The sequence below is a fragment of the Fundulus heteroclitus genome, chromosome 5 (genome assembly GCF_011125445.2).
Source record: "Fundulus heteroclitus isolate FHET01 chromosome 5, MU-UCD_Fhet_4.1, whole genome shotgun sequence".
Classification (NCBI taxonomy): Eukaryota; Metazoa; Chordata; class Actinopteri; order Cyprinodontiformes; family Fundulidae; genus Fundulus; species Fundulus heteroclitus.
Window position 1 is genome coordinate 42,188,705 of NC_046365.1, and position 21,202 is coordinate 42,209,906.

Sequence of the window (21,202 nt, forward strand, 5' to 3'; positions counted from 1 at the left end):
CTCTGTCCTCTCTACCATAGAAAGTACTCCTGGGTCAATGTGAGCTTCTGAGCTTTCTGTGTCTCTGCTCTGTCTTCTCTAAGCCCCAGTGGGTGGAGGCAGATGAGCGTTCACACTGAGCCTGGTTCTGGTTCTGCTGGAGGTTCTCCTCCCTGTTAAAGGGGAGTTTTCCTCTCCACTGTCGCTTCATGCATGCTCAGTATGAGGGATTGCTGCAAAGCCATCAACAATGCAGACGACTGTCCACTGTGGCTCCATCCAGGAGAAGTGAATGCTGCAATCTGTATAATCTGATAGAATTTGACTTTGTAAAGAGCCTTGAGATGACGGGTCATGAAATAAAATGTTGTTGAATTGAATCATATTAACAGACATAAAATACAGGGGAAAACATGACGTCTGTCGGATTGTGTTGAACATATATTAGTGAATTAACTGGATCCTGTTTTTCGTGCCTTGAGTCAACATTTGTTGTTAATTTGCACTTCATGAATAAACTGAATGTCTTTGTTTTATAGGAGCTCTGAGCTAGAAATAAAACTGCAACCCGTTCCAGGTAGCATCCTCCCACCTGAGTCTTCCCCTTTTTGTTCAAGTCTACACTGTGACTTTCTCCTGCATTGTTTACATTTCAATTGCTTTACTTTCAAATTCAGTGCTGCACCTTATACTGTATTTTAAATGTACTGTAAATTACATGCTGTATTCTTGCACAAATACCCTTTGCACAATCAATTCTGCACAGACAAATAAAGTTGTCTAAGTCCAAGTCTGCAAACGTTTTTCTGACTCTTGATGTTCAACCTGTAGCTTTACATCCGTTCCTCAGATTTTCCCAAAGTGAACCTCCGGTGCAAAAAACACCAAAGATTTTCTCTTTTTCAGATTCTAGACGTGTTTTTGGCAGCAGCACCTCCTGAATAATGTTCAATTAATAATAAAAAGTCGTTTTTACCCTAAACTAATCTTAACTCCTCCCACTGAGGTGGCCTTGGTCCTTTTGATTTATTCAGTCATTAGATGAACACATCCAGCTCTGAACTCTCGCTAAGATTTACTTGTTTCAACTTGTTCTTGTTTGGACTTCACTGCTGCAAAGTTTATTTTCTCAGTGGAAGTTTGTCCAAAATGCTTCATCATGACTCCATGGCTGAGTTATCAAGAACCTGAGGCAGAGCTGGCCTCCTTCCTACAGCTACAGCCTCATGATTGTCCCAGTTTGAATAAATCGTCCAGCACAAAACTTCAACAGTCTGTAAAAAAAAAAAAAAATATATATATATATATATATATATATATATATATATATATATATATATATATATATATATATATATATATAAATTAAAACAAATTACAAAATCTGTTTTTTTTAAAGTTTGTATGAGAATCAAAGGGGTAAATCACATAAATAGAAACTTTAATCTGTAAACTGAAGCTTTTAAACTCTTTTCTGTAACTTTCACAACTGACTGGTTCCCCAAAATGTTTCCACAATCAAAGATTTGTTGCAGTGTTTATTTATGGGAGTCTGACAGTTAAAGTGTTCTCATCCTGTTCTCCGCCTTAAACAGAGCAGATAGTTGTATGTATATATTTATACAGTCTCCAGCGAAGCTGGCCGTTTTGCGTCCAGATCCACTTTGGTTCTGTTCTCTTTGGACCCGGTGAAGAAATGTGTTTATTTTCCTGCAGAACAAACCGAGCTGGTCCTGACTTTAACACGTTCTGCTTCTTGATTGCAGCCATTTGTTTTTGGCTGAAGCTGTGAGGTCTAATGGCTGAAGACCCGTCATGGTGTTATATAAAAGCAGAAATGCTCTTACTGCTTTAAGGATTTCACCCTGAAAGGTGGAAGTTAGATCATAAAAAGTCAGGTTATATGTTTCCAGTGTTGGCTGTGTTGTCTCTGGCCTGCTGGAAACCATCTTCTAGTTTTCATTGATGACTGGAGGAGGGTGTGAACTCTTTAGCTCAATAAAGAGTTCATCTGCTCAAGGATCTAAAACTAAAGCACCTCATCAGCACAAAAGCTCAGAAAACTGTTTCTGAAACATTTGGAGGTCTGCAGCTCTTTTACATCCTTGTTCCTATGAACCATCTTCATAGGAACAAGGACGTTTCCATGACAAGGGTAAGAACCATCTGTTTAACTCAAATGCAAGCTCTTGTGCATTAAAATATGTTTTTTATTTCCCAAATAATAATGAGCTAAATACAGCAAGTGTTTTAAAAAATAAATACCAGCTCAAATCCTGTTCTCATAGTACCAAAAAGATTTATTAATTTTTTAAATCAAGTCTAACATAATTTGCTAACTGGGTGACCATCTTTTAATAAAGAAAATGTGCAAACCTGTTTTAACTTTGGATCTACAGTGACATAACGTCCCTTTCCTTCAGAAAATCTTAATCATTTAATTAAAATAATATTTTGCAAAGCAGGTTAAAAAAAAAAAAAAAAAAATCGCATCACTTTTGGGTTATTTTTTATTGTTATAATCCAATTTTTGTCCAAGTACTTTTGACTTGATAATTTCGGCTCATGTGCTAAAAAGTTTGGACACCCCTAGAGCCTTTTTTGTCCACTGTCGCCCTGTACTTACTTAGGGTTTAATAAAAATAAAGATTTAAAGCAGCGCTCGAATAAGTGACGAACACGACGTCCCAGGAAATAAAACCCTTTAATTCAGAACACATTCATCAGTTTAGAGAAACAGAAAACAATCCTCAAAATAAACTCTGATCTTATTTCTTTAGTCTTTACATATTTGTACAACCCCAGAGGTTATAGTTGTGTAAATAAATACAGAAAATCAAACAAAAGTAAAGCATTTGCTGCTGTGATATGATCAGATGAGTGGCTGTAGTTACAGCTAATAAGGCTGACGGCAGAAACAGGAGGGATGGGTTTGACACGGAGGCCCAGAAAAAATATGCTTAATATTAAAAAATATATCAAAACCTGAAAGAAAACAGAAGCCAAAATATCTGGAGACCTCGAAAATATTTCAAGATAAAAGTGCAAAAAAAAAAAAAGAAGAAGAAAAAAACTGTTATGAAGAGGAAGAAAAACTGTTTAAATAATCAGCAAGAGAAAAAAAAACGAGGAGGAAATGTCTTCCTGGACAGATTTCCATCGATCGCCTCGGACCAGATGTTCTGGACGGCCCGGTTCCCAGAATCACTTTTCACCTCAACGTCGATCCCGTTCTGTGATTTTTCACAAAATAACTAATGAAAAATCACAGAAATGTTAAATGAAACTGCTTCAAACATTTTTCTTTCGCCCAAACAGAACCAAAACCAAGCCGCTTTAGAACCTGCACGGGTTCTCCTGCTGGTCCAGACAGAACCGGAGGAGCTTCTTGTGTTCAGGGTTCTGTCCTTAGGAAGAACGTAACGTTTGCAGAACCTGGTCCATGAAGGACACGGCGGTACCGGCCGGTTTTCCAACTCCCTCTAGAACACTGAATCAGACGCTTCAAACACGCTTTAAGGTTCTAAAGAAATGTTTCCAGATCAAAATGTTTCAAAGTGCAAAAAAGTCCTGCAATCTGCAGAGAATCTCTTTTCATCGTCATTCTACAGCTGAAAGCTGATTTTTACACAAAGTGACCAAAAATACATTAAATCACCATAAACATTCTTTTTGTGGGTCAGAATTACAAAAGTTGTTTTCTTTGATGCAGAATAATAATTATTTCATTAAAGTCAGAAGTTCACATACACCAAGATTATTAGGCCTTTAAACAGCCTGGGGGAGCCCAGATGATGATGTCATAGCTTTGTAAGCTTCTGATAGGCCAGGCGGGCGAGATTTAAAGCGACGCCGCAAACAAACGGCGTCTCGGATGACATCACGGGAGAACCTAAAGGAATCAGAGAAGATATGAAGACGAGAGGCGCGGACCTCCACAGATCTGAAGGTTCCAGACGGTGACGGTTCTGTGTCCCAAAGATGAACGGGTTCTGCTGTGAAACGGACCCGGAACAAAACCCAAAGACCTGGTGAAGATGCTGCTGAAGCTGGTAGGATAGAGTCCTCATCTACAGGAAACCCCAGTCCTGTAGCTCCATGGGCTGAAATGCCGCTCAGGGAGGAAGAAGCCATAGATGGACCCAGTTTGTAGGAGGGATCGTTGCTCTTCACAGAATAAACCAACATCTGAGGACACGAGGGAGGACGTTAAAGCTTGGAGGGATGGTGTTCCAGGAGGACAACGTCCCTCAGCAGAGCACCAGTTAACAGAGCAGCTGAAGGTCCAGTCAGTCACAGAAACCCGATCCAAGTCCAACAGAAGATTTGAGAAGGTGGCCTACAGGCCTGACCCGGTTGCGCCGGCTCTGGTGTTCTGGGCCTAAATTCCAGCAAACTATTGAAAGATGCTTCTGAAAGAAGCGCCTGAACATCTGACTGAAATCCTGAGGACATGTAGGCAAACCTCTGAACGCTAAAAGGTTTTCTCTCATTAATTGTTTAGCAAACAAACTATTTTTGGTAAAACGGGAAAAGGTTGGGTCCGATTTCACGTCGTTTCTTTTTACACCGACGTGCGTAAAAATCTGGTCTGGACTCCAGATCTGACCTTCAACCGGATGTGCTGAGAGAAACGGGAGGATCTGATTGGATGTGACCATCAGGGACGTTGACCTATGAGGCGTGTCGACAGCCGACTTCCTGAGATTCTCCGCTGGTCAGGTTGGGGGAAAAGTTGGTTCTCACACCTACAGAACATGATTGTCCATCTCTAAAGACGATTTCCTGCTTTAACAGCAACGACCAACATGTTCTACCTGCAGGTCTGCTGTAAAAACATGATTTTACTTCTGAAGCGACCCGCTACCGGACGCCTCGACCCAATCTCACCACTGACCGAATGAACGGCTTTGGCAGCAGACATGGACGGAAAAGAGACTATTCTGACATTAATTGATTACATAACGAGCACCACAGCTTCATTCAGCAGATTACCCAAAAGAGTCGGTTCTATTTTACAAACTTGAAAAATTTATTTTCCTATCCTGTTGTTTTTTTTAAGCTCCTGTCTCTTTAAGGCCTGCTCTGCTCTGATTGGTGAGCAGGTAGCAGCCAGGTGTGTCTGATGATGATGATGTCATCAGGTGAAGACAGAAGCCTGGAGGGGTTACCTGTTGCTGGTTAATACCTGCAGGCTCTAATTTCACACACCTTTACATGCAGAGAGAAATAAAAGCCTCCTATTGGCTGAAGGCCATTTTCATATTTCCTTCTCCTCCAATCAGGCGAGCCTTCGGCGGCTGTAGTTAAACGTCAGCCTGATGGACTAATTACACCTTTAACCCCCTGCTTCCCAGATTTCCCCGTCACCCGCCCCGCCTCATAAACACACCAGGAAGCTGCTGAAGGAAAATCAATGGCTGCTTCGGCCTTTTTTAATTGGATCTGGCAGGAGTTTGTGTCGCCTATGAGCCGCAGCCTCTGTCTGGCAGGTTTAGTTGTTCGGTTCTGTCAGAGCCTTAAAGGAAACCTTAGCTTGTCGTGATCAGATGCGGACCGTGGATCAGTTCCCAGAAGAGACACAGTTCATGATTATTTCTGCGTTTCAGAACTGACTCCTTCCTGGCCCGGCGCTCTCTGAGCAGAATCTCTTCACAAGGCCAGAACCGAGACTTTTGGGCCCTCATCTCCGATGGTCCTTCTTCTTCTTGTTCCTTGAAGGTGTCTTGATGGGCTGACTGGCCGCTCCGTTCTCCAGCGGGACCGGCGGCCGGGCAGCGGGTGGAGACGTGGGGGAGAAGAGGTCCGGTTCTCCGTCCATGCTGGACTTAAAGGGCCCGGCAGGAGAGAACTTCAGGGGACTGAGAGGAGAGAAAAGAACCGGGTCAGAGAAGCAGGAACTCAGAGAGCAACAGGAAGGCTGAACAGGATGCTGGATCTGGAACCTCCACGCTGATGTTAGAGTCAGCGCCATGATCAACAGTTGGTAGAAGCATTAATTACCAGACTAACAGGGTTTAAAATGTCAACTTTCATCATTTCACTCCTCCTTAAATTAGGTCAGTTTTATTTATGTAGAACCAATTCACAACACGTCATCTCAAGGCTCTTTACAAAGTCAAACTCCATGAAATCCTCCAGATTAGTCAGAAAGTCGTCTGCATTGTTGATGGCTTTGCAGCAATCCCTCATACTGACTTACAAATCCTCCCTCACACACTGTGTGACATCATCTCTCCTCCTTTAAGGATGGCTGACTGCGGGAAGGATAGAAATACTTTCAATACTTAATTACAGTCCATAAAAAAAGCTTATCCAACTAAAACCTGACGGTTGGCCATAGCTTTACCAAAAAACAGAAATCAGGCTCTTTACCTTCACACATTTATAATGAATGAGTTACAAATATGTGAAATTCATATTATTATTAGTTCATACTAGGATATCTTATCTTAGTGTTGGTCGGTGGCTGGTTCTGGTTCTGCTGGAGGTTCTCCTCCCTGTTAAAGGGGAGTTTTCCTCTCCACTGTCGCTTCATGCATGCTCAGTATGAGGGATTGCTGCAAAGCCATCAACAATGCAGATGACTGTCCACTGTGGCTCTACGCTCTTTCAGGAGGAGTGAATGCTGCTTGGAGAGACTTGATGCAACCTGCTGGGTTTCCTTAGAGAGGAAACTTTCTCACCAACCTGGAGGATCTGATGGAGTCTGACTTTGGAAAGAGCCTTGAGATGATATGATGTGAATGGGTGCTAAATAAATAAACTGAGTATAATTGAAACTTCCAAAAAAAGTAAAAAAACAAAGCAACTGGACTTGTTTTCCGTAGTTGAAGACGTTTCGCTTCCTCTCCAGGAAGCTTTCTCAATTCAAAAAGTCTGGAGTAATGATGAGTAACAAGCTTTATACTACTGCCAAACAAAGGCCTGTAATGGCTTAGATAACATGCAGATTGAACAGAAACAGGTCCACCCCTTAGTAATGGGCGGTCGTTAAAGCCATTAAGCCAGCAGAGTGGACCAAAACTGGTCCACTCCTCTGTAACGAGGAGTCGTTAGGGTCGTTATGGGCTTGGCTTAAAGGAACAATGTTTTGATTACCTGAATGAGGGTGAGAGTTAAGGTGATGGTTGGCTGGAATTAATCCTATAGCTGTGTTGTAAGTTTTTGAGAGTTGGAACCTAAGGCCTCCTCCTCCTCAGATGCCATAATTGAAACTGGCTTCTGATTGGTAGCTTCCAATGGAGGCAGCCAATCAGAGGCCAGCTTCAGTGCTCATTTCTGCACTGCTAGCTTTGTTGGTTTCACTAAAACCACCACAGCAGAAACACAGAAGCTTTGTTACTGTTTTATTACTGTTTTAAACAGGAAACAGCAACAGCTTCAGTTTAATATATACTTTCACCAAATTAATTCTTTTAATCATGTCTAAATAAATTTTATTTGTATAAAACGTCGTCTGACTCCAGTTCTGGTCGACTCAAACTAAGGAAGGAATTTGACAAAGAGGATGTGGCTCAGCGTCTCTCCTGCCGCTGGGCGTCACCTGATGGCCGTTACCTGAAGGCCGTTACCTGAAGGCCGTTACCTGGTGGCCGTTACCTGAAGGCCGTTACCTGATGGCCGTTACCTGAAGGCCGTTTCCTGAAGGCCGTTACCTGAAGGCCGTTACCTGAAGGCCGTCACCTGAAGGCCGTTACCTGAAGGCCGTTACCTGATGGCCGTTACCTGAAGGCCGTTACCTGATGGCTGTTACCTGGTGGCCGTTACCTGATGGGCGTGCGTGGGCTGCTGTTGTGACGGCGAATATGACGCGATCGAGGCTCAAAGGAGAATCCTTCTTTCAGGCTCTCAAGGACCGACGGTGCCACGAAGGAGAACCCCTGAAGCAGAGAATCAGAATCAGAACAGCTTTTTAACGACGATCAGCTAAAGGACCGGACCGCAGGAACGCCACCAACGCATCGTTTGGTGCGTGATGAGCGACTCACGGCGAAGGCGAGCTCGGCGCTGTGGCTCAGCCTGCTGTCGTCTGGACTGTCCACCGGCGTCTGTCTGGTGAACCTGGTGTCAAACTGGCTCACGTCCTCCTCTGAATGCTGTCAGGAACGTTAGGTTGTAAAAGAACAGTATCCTATACAGAACGAGCAGCACAGCGTCTACGCCACCGTGGCCACTTACCAGCTGCGGTTTATACGGCGGCTCCACTCTCTTATTCAGCAGCTCCTCCCAGCTGGTGTGCCTGAAGAACGGATGTTTCTGCACACGAACACAAAGGCAAAACCTTAATTAAGTTAATTAAGTAAGTTCACAAAGCTTCGAACAGCTTCTCCACCCTGTTGGCACTTTACCAACGTTACCAACACCTAAAGACGCGTCTGATCCATTCATTTGTAGCCAAAAATTACAGACTCTGCCATTTGGACAGTTTTTTTTTTTTTTTATTGAGATTATATTGCAAATATAATCTCCTAGGACTTACCTGGATATCAGCAGCGTCTCCTTTGCCGGAGCCGAGTCTCTGAGCCGGATTCTTCTTCAGTAGCTGAACAGAAACCAGAAATACGGACGTTTAATCATCTCTGCTGCTGGAACCAGATTAATAACTGGTTTCCATCCTAGTTTAAAAATGTTTTATCTGTAGGATGCTGCAGGCACCGGTTCCTGTCAGCAGGTGGCAGCGTTGTATCTGACAAACATTTTAATCACCTAGACTCAATGTCAGGAAGTCCAGAATAATAATTTAAAAACCTAAAAGCAGCTATAAGTTCCTGCTTATAAACCCAGTAACTGAACTTTATGACCAACTGGATGAATCAAACATGGCTGCAGTCAGCAGAGCTGCTGGAGGAGCCCAAATGCCCAAATTTCCATGAAAGATGTCAATAAAAAACAGAAAATGTGCAGAAATGCTGCGTTTCTGAATAAATACACGACAAAACGACCCAGAAAAGAGGAAACTAAACCCAAATAAATCTGTCTGTACTGTTTTTGTGCCCGAGTGGAAAAATCCTTCATGTTTGCTGCAGTAAATGACAACCATCCAGTGAACAGGAGACTCTGAGGTGTGAATGTTTCACCTTTTACTCCACATCTTCAGCTAAATACTGACTATTTTCAGCCCCTTACTCCACACAGAACATCTCTGAACGCGGCTTTAACAATATCTCATCTAATTAAATCTTTTACTCAGACAGGTTCTGGGTTTTTGTGCCGGCATAAAAACCTGGAGATCGCCTCTGGAACAGAGTCACCGACGGGGAACGCCTGGTTATGGAACCGTGTGACGCAACGAGCCAGTTTGGAGAATTTAAGAAGAACAGATCCTGAAAAGGCCGGACCTGGTTCTCCCCTCCTCTGCAGCAGAGAAGAGTTAAACGATAAATAAATCCTCTGCTGCCTGACAACAATGTCAGTAAATCGCCTAAACTTTGCATTTCTGATGTTTGATGCACTTCATGTTTTCATGCTCAGTCCACAAATTTGCTTTATTCTAACTAAAATGTGACAAAGTTCATTTTTTCCTGCATTCACAGAGTTTGTTTTTTTGTTTGTTCAGATGCTCAAACAACAGTTTATTTCTCCTAAGATCTGGTGATTCAACACATGTGAGCTTTTATTTGCTTGTTTTCTTTTCAGACAATAAGAACATTCCCGGCTGAATAAAGGCTTCTAATTGTCGTAAAAGAGCGACGTGACGGAACCGCTGCAGCCAGAGGCATCAAAGCGAGGCCTGGATGGGCGTTTCAGACGTTAAACTCCAGCAGATTCCTCCAGACCCGCCAGAAAATAAGAATAAATCTGGAAATGTTGGTGTTTTCCCCACACACGGACAGAGGATCATATATTTCTGTCTCTTCTGGATTTTTCTTCAGCCTTTTTTCTACAACATATCCTCATTCAGACAGGAATAAATGTCTGAATTTATGTTATTTATTCTCTGCAGTCAAAGCCTAACTCCCCAGACCTGAACCTGATCATCTCGTGGTGAAACAACAAGGCTGCACGTCTTTCTACGGCGTCAAACGGACCTTTTTGATCATGTCTCTGGCGTCGGCGGTCAGATACGGAGGAAGGTTCACTTTACACTTCAGGATCTTATCGATGGTCTTCTTCCTGTTTTCAGCTGTGAACGGAGGCTGGGGGGGGGGGACACAAGACAGGAAGAGCTGACGGGTAACGCCTGGTAGATAAGCAACAGCAAACTGGACAGGTGGAAAGTCCCCACCGCCTCCGGCTTACCGATCCAGTCAGCATGTCGTGCATCAGGGCGCCCAGGCTCCACCAGTCCACGGCTCTGTTGTGACCCGACCGGGTCAGGATCTCTGGAGCCCTGCAGCAGAAGGATATAGAAACCGGGACATCAAACCTGGACCTCAGCAAAGCGGTCCTGGGTTCAAATCCCAGCCTGAGGTCTGTGTGGAGACTACCTCCCCCAACCCAGCACAGATAAGCAGGTGTAGGCAATGGATTTATGGATGATGGCTGACTACTTTGTCCTAAACTGTTATGAGACACGCAGGAATATTTATCAGGAAAATAATCTAATAATTATAAATAAATGCGGGAAGTTTCAGGAGGAGGAAGATAAACAAAACTGCAGCATCTTCTGGCTGCTATTTTCCACCTTAAAGGGACAGTGTGTGACTAATTTGACTTTTAATTAGCAAAAATGAAGTATGGCTTTTATAAATGCATATCCTGGCAAACTCTAATAACATCACATCAAAATTTAAAGCGTTGTCATAAGTTAGAATTAATAGGTTATAAATACATAGGTGGTGCCATGTTTCTAATTTCAGTCGCCAGAGGAGGACAAACTTGTTTTTCTGTCTCCTATGTGAAGACCTGCTGTCGGTGGAGGAGGAGTATATTATGCTTGTTTATGTAATAACAAGGAAAGATGGCCGTAGATCATGAATTTGCTGTTTTCTGTTGAAATGGAGGACCATCCACACTCTATGCCCAGCGAGACGGAAGAGAAACCAACCAAGAAGAAAACGGGAGTCTATATCAGCGCAGCTACTATTACCAGGTGGAGATAATTTATGAGGGAATGCGGATTTAAAACTGATGCAGAGGTTGCTGCTTTCTGCTGGACAGATAAGTTAATATCGAATTTTAAGTTTAAGAACCATACATTAAGGAATTGTATGGTTCCATAAGACAACAGCAAGGAGACGTGTCTCAGATCCCGATCAACAAACCTGACAACATGGAGGAGCCAGCTCCGTCCCTGACTTATTAATTTATACGTCAGTAGCTCATTCTGGTTGCATAGAAAGTTTTTATGAAAGATTATCACGTCCTGCTGCAGTATTAGTTGTTATTTTGGTGTTTTATGCTTTGTTTTTGCTCAATTTGTTAGTAAATAAAGCCTTTAGTGTTTATTTTTAATAGAGAAAGTACGTACTGTGCATGCGCAGCAGGGGTTAAAACATGGAAGCGGCTAACAGCTGTTAGCATCTCCCAGTGAAACAATGCTAAAAGGTTTAGGATCCAGTGAAAAAAACAAAGATATATGATTCTAAGAGGGAAAAGCCTGGAATGTTTCTGGGAATCCACTCTGAACGTTGGTGTTCACTGAAGTGGACGCTAAACCTGCCGAGGCTCAGATGTGACGCAGAGTTGACTGATGTGAGTAAATGTTCTGATATGAGGCTCTTAGAGTTGCTGTAGATCGTTTACCTAATTAATAACGGTTAGTCTTTGATCATGCCAAGCTGCTGCTTTACTGCGAGGCGTAGCAGACGGTCAGGCTGGGTCCGGCATTATTTACAAGTGATTTATTAATTAAGCAAACCAGCATTATGATAGTTCTGCGATACTGCCACTAGATGGCGTCACATCTGTTTATATTTGTTTGATCACACCATCAAAACACTATCAAGATGGAGGCTTGGTGTATATAACCTAATTTGATCAAGATCAAACGTTTTTGGTCTTTTTTAAACGTGGCTATATACCTTTAAAGTAATAGAAAACTTGCTGGGTGACACCAAAAGAGCAGAACCAGGGAATGAAGGCGAGCTGTTGAATCATCTGGCGCTGGAACGTTGGGTTGAGTTGAGCCACGGTGTTTATTCAGTTAAACTACTTTAGCAGTTTCCAGGGAAGATAAATCTTTAAGCATGTCTCTGTCCTTACAGTAAATTATAAGAGATAATATTGCCTATTTTCAAACAACCTAATACCCTATTTTCCTCAGAGTTCGTGACGCACAGCCTAAGTTTGTGGTTGGGTTTTGGTGACATGGTCGAGTCTGCAGCGATACCCACATGTATTCGATGGTGCCGCAGAAGGTGTGAGTGATGGATCCATCGTGGATCGACTCCTTGCTGAGGCCAAAGTCAGTCAGCTTGATGTGACCTAACCATGAAACAACACAAACATCAGGGTTACGCTTTGAAGACACTTCAACTCAAAGACTGGAGCAGAAAACGACAGCCTGCACAAGTATTCACCCCCTTTGGTTTTACAGACCTGTTTTCTTTTTGGAAAACATTTTTAGCTTTAAACACTCATTCGCTCTGAGCTCAGATTCTGGGAGCTGCGTCTGTCCTCAGCCGGCCTCACCTTGCTGACACAGCATGATGTTTTCAGGCTTCAGGTCTCGGTAGATGATCCCGTTAGAGTGCAGGTGACCCAGGGCCATGGTGATCTCTCCCAGGTAGAAACTAGACAACAACAAGTCAAGCCCTGAAGGGAAGCTGGATCTATCAAAGACACACCCGCTGTAAAGCGAGACCTCACCAGGCGGTGTCCTCCATGAAGATGCCCTCCTTCTCCAGCTGCATGAACAGTTCTCCCCCTGGTGAGACGGAGCACAGTGAGCTCCGTCCTCATGGTCGGCCTGTTTCTGAACACCTCCACCTGCCCCGCCTTACCGCTCAGACACTCCAGGATGAGGTAGAGCTTCCCTCCCGTCTGGAAGGCGTACAGCAGGTCCACGATGAACGGGTGCCTCACCTTCTCCAGGATCTCCCGCTCCGCCCGTGTGTGAGCCGTGTCTTTGGCGTTGCAGACTATCTTAGCCTGGAAGTCAGACGCTGGTTAAAAAAGGCGGAGGAGGACGGAGTGGACCTCACATCGGCACCAACTTACCTTTCTCAGGACCTTCATGGCGAATATTTTTCCCGTTTGGGAACCTTGAACCTTCCTCACCTGGAACACCTTCAGCAGAGACAGAAAGTCATCAACTGTAACTATAGTTCTGCACAAAACTACAGATTATTACCGTATTTTCCAGACCATAAGGCGCACCGTGAATTAATGCGTTTATGTGCGTCTTTGTCCACATATTAGACGCACCGGATTATAAAGCGCATTACATATTCTTCCCTAGAGTGTAATATCACTCCGTCCCTCCTGCAGGGTGACCAGACGCCCCTGATTTATGGGGACAGTCCCAGTTTTGGATGACCTGTCCCCGGAAATGTCCCCGATTTCAGTAAATCATGATGGAGTAAAAAAGTTTAGCGCAACAAGACGTATTTATCCAGTCCTGCTGCTGTCGTGGCGTAGCAGAGCTTTGCCCAACGCACCTTCCCCGCCCCTCGTCGGCGTTACAGTTCAGACAAAACAAACCAACCCCCAGGCAGAGATTCTAGTTTAACAAAATCAGAGACGTCCAGTTTTCATCAGAGAAATCAGATCTGGTCACCGTCCACAGCTCTCTATCCGTCTCTGCTGGGAGAACGGAGTAGCTGGACTACACAGATCAGGACCTGCATTTCACCTCCTGTTATAATCTATAGATGATAATAAATTATTACTTATACTGATCATGAAATTAAATAATTGTATGAATAATGAATTCAATGTGAGAGGCGATATTTTGTGTTAAATAAATGATAATTTAAGTTCTTTAGCCTTTTTTTAACATACAAAACTATTTATACACTACACATTTTATTGAAAACATCAAAAAAATAATTTTTAAAAAATTACAGAATTGTGGCAATAAAACCAGAATCGAGCTGCAGCCGCTGTGCATTCTGGGAAAGTGGTCAGTCTGAAGAACGCACAAGTCTGCTCTGATGCTGGATGAAGACGGCGGTACGAGAACAGCAGCCGGAGATTTGGTCCGTTCTCTGCTGATGACGTGTCATGAGAACGTACGAGAAGATTAAGAAACTGCCATAGAGTACCGTAATGCTCCTAATATCCACTGAGTGGAGCGACTTTGTTGCTAACCAGAGTCTTACTTAAAGATTTTAACGTATTTCTGAGCCCATTGTGCATAAAATCAGTCAGTAAGAACAACAGTGATCATGTATAAGACCACCATCAATTTTTGAGAAATTAAAGGATTTTAAGTGTGCCTTATAGTCTGAAAAATACAGTAGTTTCCTTACGAAGCAGACGGCCATTTTTCTCTCATTTTCACACCAGAGCTGCTATCTATGCAGTCAGATGAAGGCTGGTTGTTATAAACTCCAGTGATGTTTGCTTACATCTGTAAACAGGCAGTTTATCAGGTAACTAAATGTTTCTAGGACTGATCTTCCTCACTGGGAAAAAACTAAATGCTTCCTGTGATCCAGCAGCTGGCAGGACGACCTTCAGCAGCACTGAGTCCCACGTGGCTGTGGAGGTTTCTGATTGGTTCTCTGAACGTCCCTCACCTCAGCGTTTCAGCCAGGCTGAGGGCTGGACTTTGACTAGGCCACTGCAGCTCCACCTGTTCACTGTTTTTCAGCCGTCCTGGTAGGTGACTGCAGCACCCGTTGGTACGCAGAGGACTGGATCAGCCGGGTCTCATCAGGTCTCATGTAACTGTGCCAACCTACGCTGTGTTGTTTTCAGAGAGAAAGCAACTCCTCCCTACAAGCCAAACAGGTTCAGCCACTTTCTAACCGTCCTGTCATGAACTCCATCCAAAGAGAAGAAGCTCCTGGTTTAATTAGTTCCGGTTATGCTGGCAGAGAACCACAGCTCCATCTTCAGTCCATCTTTTCTACAGCTGACCTAACTGAGGACGACCGGCTGGGTTCTGATGTTTGCGGCCTAACTATGGGACGTAGCGGACAGACTGCAGTCTCACCTTGCCGTAGGCTCCTTTGCCCAGCACCGTGAGCAGCTCAAAGCAGTCGGGTCCGACCCGCTCGCTGTCTCTGTTGACGCTTTCGCTGGTCAGCTCCACCTCCTCCGTCTGCCCGCTGCTGCGACGACAACAGAGCTGCAGAACCCGCTGGATCATCAGCGCCCCTCTGACCCGTCTCTGGACTTACCCGTCAGGCTCGACCACGGTCAGCTCACAGGCGTCCTCCTGTGGAAACCAGCCAGAGCGGTTAGGGTCAGGTGGGTTTTATTCACCCATCTCTGTCACATCCTGGTGACCGAATAACAAACGTGGAGGAAGAGCAGACCTCGGTGTCGCTGACCTCCTCCGACTCCAGGTCGATGTCGAACACGCCCGCCATCCTGAACAAACAGGACACATTTATGAGACACCGCTGGAGAAACACGCGCTGAACTAACAACGTTTAACTGGATAATGGTTCTTCATTTTTACATTATTATAAAATGGAAAGTGGGAGAGAAGACAAAGCTAAAAATCACATGGATATCTGGTGTCACTGCTGCTTTGACCCAGCATCGATTCTTAAAGGTACAGAAACATTATTTAACAGCAGATCTGGGCTTCTAGAAGCACAAAGAAACATTGAGGACGTCGCAGACCGAGGAAACTTGATCAAGCTTGTTTCTCTTTGAAATCAGCAGATCAATCTAGGGTTGTCACGATACTAAAATTTTCAACTCGATACCGATACTCAGGAAAATATTCGATACTCGATACCATTTTGGATACCACAAGGATAAAAACAAATACCCCAAAATTTAACAGAAATATTTTTATTAATAAATAAAATACAAATATATAAATAAATACAGTAAACAATAATAACAATATTTTGAGGTTGTATGCTGTGCACAATATTAAGCAGGCCTGATTAAAAACAAGTGTTCCTTCCTTCGAATACATGTGGGTATCCTTCCACATTGACACTAACCAAACCAGTTAACAAACAAAAATAAATGCTGTATTCTCAGCTGCTGCACCTGTTACAAAAAAAGTCTGAAACTGAAAAGTGCACAGAATTATTCAATCACAAAGTGTTCAGAAAGTGCATTTTCCTCTACTCTGCACTCTAGATGAATGACTGTTTAGGTGCCACTGGTGGTAGCACTGACCTGAATTTGCTTTGCTGTTTGCAGTTTTTTTTTCCAAGTCCCCAGCTTCTGGGGGACTTGGGAAAAACACCCCACCCCGCGGCATCGATACTTTTGAAAATGAGTATTGTATCCGGATACAACATTTTAGTATTGATACTTTTTTGAGTATCGATACTTTTGACAACCCTAGATCAATCATCCCAGTACCAGCAGGAACCAGGACCAGGACCCGTCTAATGTCTGGAGAAGTCTGGTCAGAGGCGACCTCCATGGAGGAGCTGCAGCCAAAAAGCCAAACCTCCGACATGGAGACAAGGCCCATTAACTCGACTATTAACGGGAACCGCGGCGCAGAGAGCCGGCAGCAGGTGTTCAGGACTGACGAGTGAAAACTTGAAATAATCGGCAGTTTGTTTGAGCGGTACAATGATGGATATCTGCAGGTGACAATGAAGCACGGTGGAGGCTCCCTGTAAGTATGGGGCTGGAGGTTTGATCAGGATTGATGGAGCTTAATGCTGGGAAATCCTGGCAGATACTTACCCATCACTCAATGCCATCAGGGAGGCCAATGTCTGAATCTACTCTGCAGCAGAACAGGCCTGCAGCCTGGATCATGAGGCCACGCCATCTTCAGCGTAAAGAAGATGGCGTGGCCTCCACAGAGATCTAATCTCAACCTCAGCCGGCGTGTCTGAGAATACACGAAGAGACGATCTGAGGAAACCACGACTGATCTGGGCTTAGATCTCCAACCTCACAGCCGTGTTCCTTCAGGAACTGACAGAATGTGTAGCTAGAAGAAATATTGATTTAGATTCTCTCTTCTATTCGCTTTATTTTATTAACTAATTTAAACGATAAACACTTTAATCTCTGAAAACATTCTTAGCTTGCAGCATTTTTTTTTCCATGCCGACCTGAAACTTTTGCCCAGTGCTGAACGTCTAAGTTTCATTTCTGATGTTTAGTTTATGATCATTTAACTATAACCAGAACTCTTCCTGTATGAATTACTTTGATACGACGGTGAAAACGTTCTGCTGCTCATTTACTGAAAGCTTTAATGGAAAATGACACACAAGCATTTCGCTGAATAAGACAAACATCCGGCTTCGTTACACGTCCATAAATCCACCCAGCAGGGTTCACACAAACATTCAGTGACTTTTTACTAATTTACAAACTCAAATCTAACCAACATCATTAGTGTTTTATCTGGATTTATTGAATTATTTGTAAAATAAAAACTGCTGGTTTAATCTTTCTTTTTGTCTGAATTGATTTGGTCTGTTTCTATAATCTAGACCAGATCAAAGCTCCAGAAGTTGTTTTCCACATCGGTTGGAAGGAATTGTGCTGTTTAAATGATTTTATTTTCTATAATTACTTTCAAAACATCAGATCAACACTTTTCAGTTATTCTGTTAAAGTTATCCATACATTTTATTTGTGTTATGAAATATAACAACAGAAAATAAACCTATAACTTAATCACACTGAACATTTTTTTTTTTTTTTTTTTAGCTTGGCTTTTGTTACTAAGAGCCTTTTAAAGAGGAAAGTGAACTCCAACCCAGTTCATACCCACCGATTCAAGCTAGGACAATGGAGGAATGCAGAATGCCCCAAATGCATTGTTACGACATATACCACCAACCCAACGGCTTTAGGAGCCGGCTGTGAAATCACCCACAGGTGGAGGAAGGCAGAAATATGGGTGTTTGTTGCTGCCTAATTATAGCTCAGATGTTTCCGGCCAAAGCAGAAAGCCACATTACTGATAGAAGGGCGCAGAAAAACAAACACGCCAAGCTAATAAAACGACATTTATCAGCTTAGAATAACCGGCAAGAGACTTTTAATGATTTCCATCAACGACAGACCTAAGACCTAAAACATAATCAAGTTTTAGTGACATCTTTACAACACCCTTACAGTTTTAAACCTCCAGGTACAGACATTTATTTACATTTATTTATTTATTTTGTCTTTCTTTCTGTGTCTCTGCTCTGTCTTCTCTAAGCCCCAGTGGGTCGAGGCAGATGAGCGTTCACACTGAGCCTGGTTCTGGTTCTGCTGGAGGTTCTCCTCCCTGTTAAAGGGGAGTTTTCCTCTCCACTGTCGCTTCATGCATGCTCAGTATGAGGGATTGCTGCAAAGCCATCAACAATGCAGACGACTGTCCACTGTGGCTCTACGCTCTTTCAGGAGGAGTGAATGCTGCTTGGAGAGACTTGATGCAACCTGCTGGGTTTCCTTAGAGAGGAAAACAATGTTTCATGGACTTCTGTGGTTTTCCTTTTGACTTTCTAGGTGCTCCGTTTGTTGGTTCATCCCCTGAACTCTGAGCAATGAATCCACCCAAACTCAAAGAAGTGGGACTGAAACGATTCCTTTTTTTTTTTAGGATGGGTATTTGTGCTGCACAGCGTCGTCACTTCCGCCTTTCACTGCTACGTGGGACCAGAGTCCGGTCATCGGTGGTGGAGGGCAGAAGGCTGAGGCTAAACAAAAGCTCTGAAAAGAACGACTGACAGTGTTGGATCACTTCAAGCTGAACGGGAAAGAAAACCCAGCCGGTGCGGCTAGCCTGCTGCTAAACCGGGGTAGCATTCCGTAAAATTATGTCCTCAACAGTGGTGCACCCCCTCCCCTACTTTGTCTAAAAATGATTTATTAAAACTACAAAATAGGAAGGGAACCTTAAGGCGGTGCCGTTCAAACTAAAACCAGCAGATTAAGAACAGTTTGTTCATGTTGAGGTGTTTAAACTGATCAGATCAGCAAATAATGTAGAAAGTAGTTGACAGAGCTAAATGTCTGCTGTTATCGCGCATACTGTAAATAAAACACCATGTTCTACCAGAGTGGATCAGCGGCAGGAACCAGCTGACAGAGCTACATGCTAGCTGTCACAACACTGGCGGCTACATGCTAATGCTAACTGAACGTTCACCTCAGATCGTTCCGTCTTCCGGCGGCTTCCGGTCCGCTCAGTCCGTCACTTTAACCCCGGAGCAGTTTTTCTAGACCCAGAACCAGGCTCTCATCGCTGGGTAACTCACATACAGCTGTTTGGGCTCCTGTCAGCAGGCCCCCATGAAGACGCCATCGCGTTGTGGCAGAATCCTCAGCGATTGGCTGTCCCGTTTTCCTCACGACTTTACTCCTCAGTAACGAAAGCAGCGATTGGCTGTCTTGTTTTCCTCACCAGTCTCCTCCTCCGTAAGGAAAGCAGTGATTGGCTGTCCTGGTTTCCTCATGACTTCACTCCTCAGTAAGGGAAGCAGCGATTGGCTGTTCCATTTTCCCTCTATTTTGAATGGACAGAACAGAAACGTTGCTCGGGAAACAACGAGGAATATCAGCAGAGGAATATCATTCTATCTATCTATCTATCTATCTATCTATCTATCTATCTATCTATCTATCTATCTATCTATATATATATATATATATATATATATATATATATATATATATATATATATATATATACACACACATTTTGATGATACCAAACAAAATCTAGCATCTGTTCGTATTTTGAATATTTTCGCTAAGACAGCACTGATCTGAGAGAGAGATACTGGCGACACCCTGTAGAGACAGGAGCACTTCAAAGTAACCAATATTCTGTTTGAACGCTAGGGGACGATAAACATCTCACTAGAAAAGCTGAACAGGCGTCTACACTTCTGATGGCGTTTTAAACTTTGATCTGAACATTTGAAAACCCGGGAGGAAACCCAATCAACCAACTTCGAGCTGGAGTCGAACCGGCGACTTATGCATTTCTGTTATCAGCCGTTGTAGTCCTACGCTCCTGTAATCAATCAGGCGCCATGAAGACGTCATCGCGCTATTGCCAACTCCCTTTTTTCGTTAGTTTTAACGGCAGCTCGCATCTAACATAATTGCACTACTGCCATCTCTAGGATTTAAATCCTTCTCTAAATTCTTTTACTGAGTCCAGCATTTTTCTGTAAATGAAATAACTTTTCCCTTGATCTTAGCAACCACATTTTTTCAAACTTCAGTTCCCTATTAGGGTTCACAGATTTCCTGAAACTAATACAAATACGTTGAACATTTTCGGTCTTATTACAGATCTATTACAGAGATTATCGATATTTTTCCTCCTTTCCACTGTGCTCCATCATACCATAACTTATAGATATCTCTCTCTCTTTTTAAATCATTAATTATAACTGAAAAAAGCGTTGGACCAACCACACCCCCTTGAGGAGTTCCTAGATCCTATTTTAACATCTATAACTTAAAAATCCCTCATCCATTTGAACATATTAACTCCAGTTCCTATTTTATGTAATTTAATCATCAACAGTTTTTTCCAGAGCAATCCTGGTTCTGCTGGAGGTTCTCCTCCCAGTTAAAGGGGAGTTTTCCTCTCCACTGTCGCTTCATGCATGCTCAGTATGAGGGATTGCTGCAAAGCCATCAGCAATGCAGACGACTGTCCACTGTGGCTTTCTGACCAATCTGTCTGCAGGATTTGATTGAATTAAAGAGCTTTGAGATGACGTGTTGTGAATGGGTGTAATATAAATGAAATTTAACCGAACTGCACATAAACCAGATAATGTCCACTTATTGACTCCTACATGCAGTAATTAGATGCCATCTGGTTAGCGCTAATGATGCTATTTTTAGATTATGTGCGGTGTTCTGTCGTGGCATATTCTGTCAGAATAGCATACCAGTAAGTGATTTTTATAGCTCAATGCGTCAGTTTAGGCTATTCTATCGAAACAGGATGTTTGTGTAGGAGTATGAGGTTTTGATGGGAAGTTGTTTCTTAGTAAATATAGTTTATAAAGTGGTATGTTGTATTGACAGATTTTGACATGATTAATCTTGATCACTTTGGTGAAATGAGCTAAATGCTAAAAACTCAATCCTATAGCAGAATAAATGCGTTAACAAAAGATTAAATTCTTAAACAACTCCACTTGCTAAAATAAATAAAACGTCAGTTTACATTTGCTGTAATCATACAAGAGATCCAATTAGGTAATGT

General features: G+C 43.1%; 1 protein-coding gene across 3 annotated transcripts; it reads right to left on the reverse strand.

The window, feature by feature from the left end:
• Window positions 1-2,664: 2,664 nt before the first annotated feature.
• Window positions 2,665-19,311, reverse strand: LOC105921639 (ribosomal protein S6 kinase beta-2). Of its 3 annotated transcripts, none has more exons than XM_036137619.1 (16): window positions 19,118-19,310; window positions 15,351-15,405; window positions 15,213-15,250; window positions 15,026-15,140; window positions 13,084-13,152; window positions 12,867-13,014; window positions 12,733-12,790; window positions 12,556-12,656; window positions 12,258-12,348; window positions 10,222-10,312; window positions 10,011-10,118; window positions 8,462-8,524; window positions 8,161-8,238; window positions 7,971-8,078; window positions 7,750-7,862; window positions 2,665-5,840 (listed from the first exon to the last, which is right to left on the reverse strand). In XM_036137619.1, exons 2-16 carry the CDS (start codon window positions 15,402-15,404, stop codon window positions 5,663-5,665), a joined length of 1,413 nt encoding a protein of 470 aa, XP_035993512.1. In that variant the 5' UTR covers window position 15,405; window positions 19,118-19,310; the 3' UTR covers window positions 2,665-5,662. The 3 variants fall into 3 exon arrangements, with proteins under 3 accessions (XP_035993512.1, XP_035993511.1, XP_035993513.1); XM_036137618.1 differs by having other exon boundaries at window positions 15,026-15,143; XM_036137620.1 differs by having other exon boundaries at window positions 5,726-5,840; window positions 7,736-7,862; window positions 15,026-15,143; window positions 19,118-19,311.
• Between the last annotated feature and the right edge of the window lie 1,891 nt (window positions 19,312-21,202).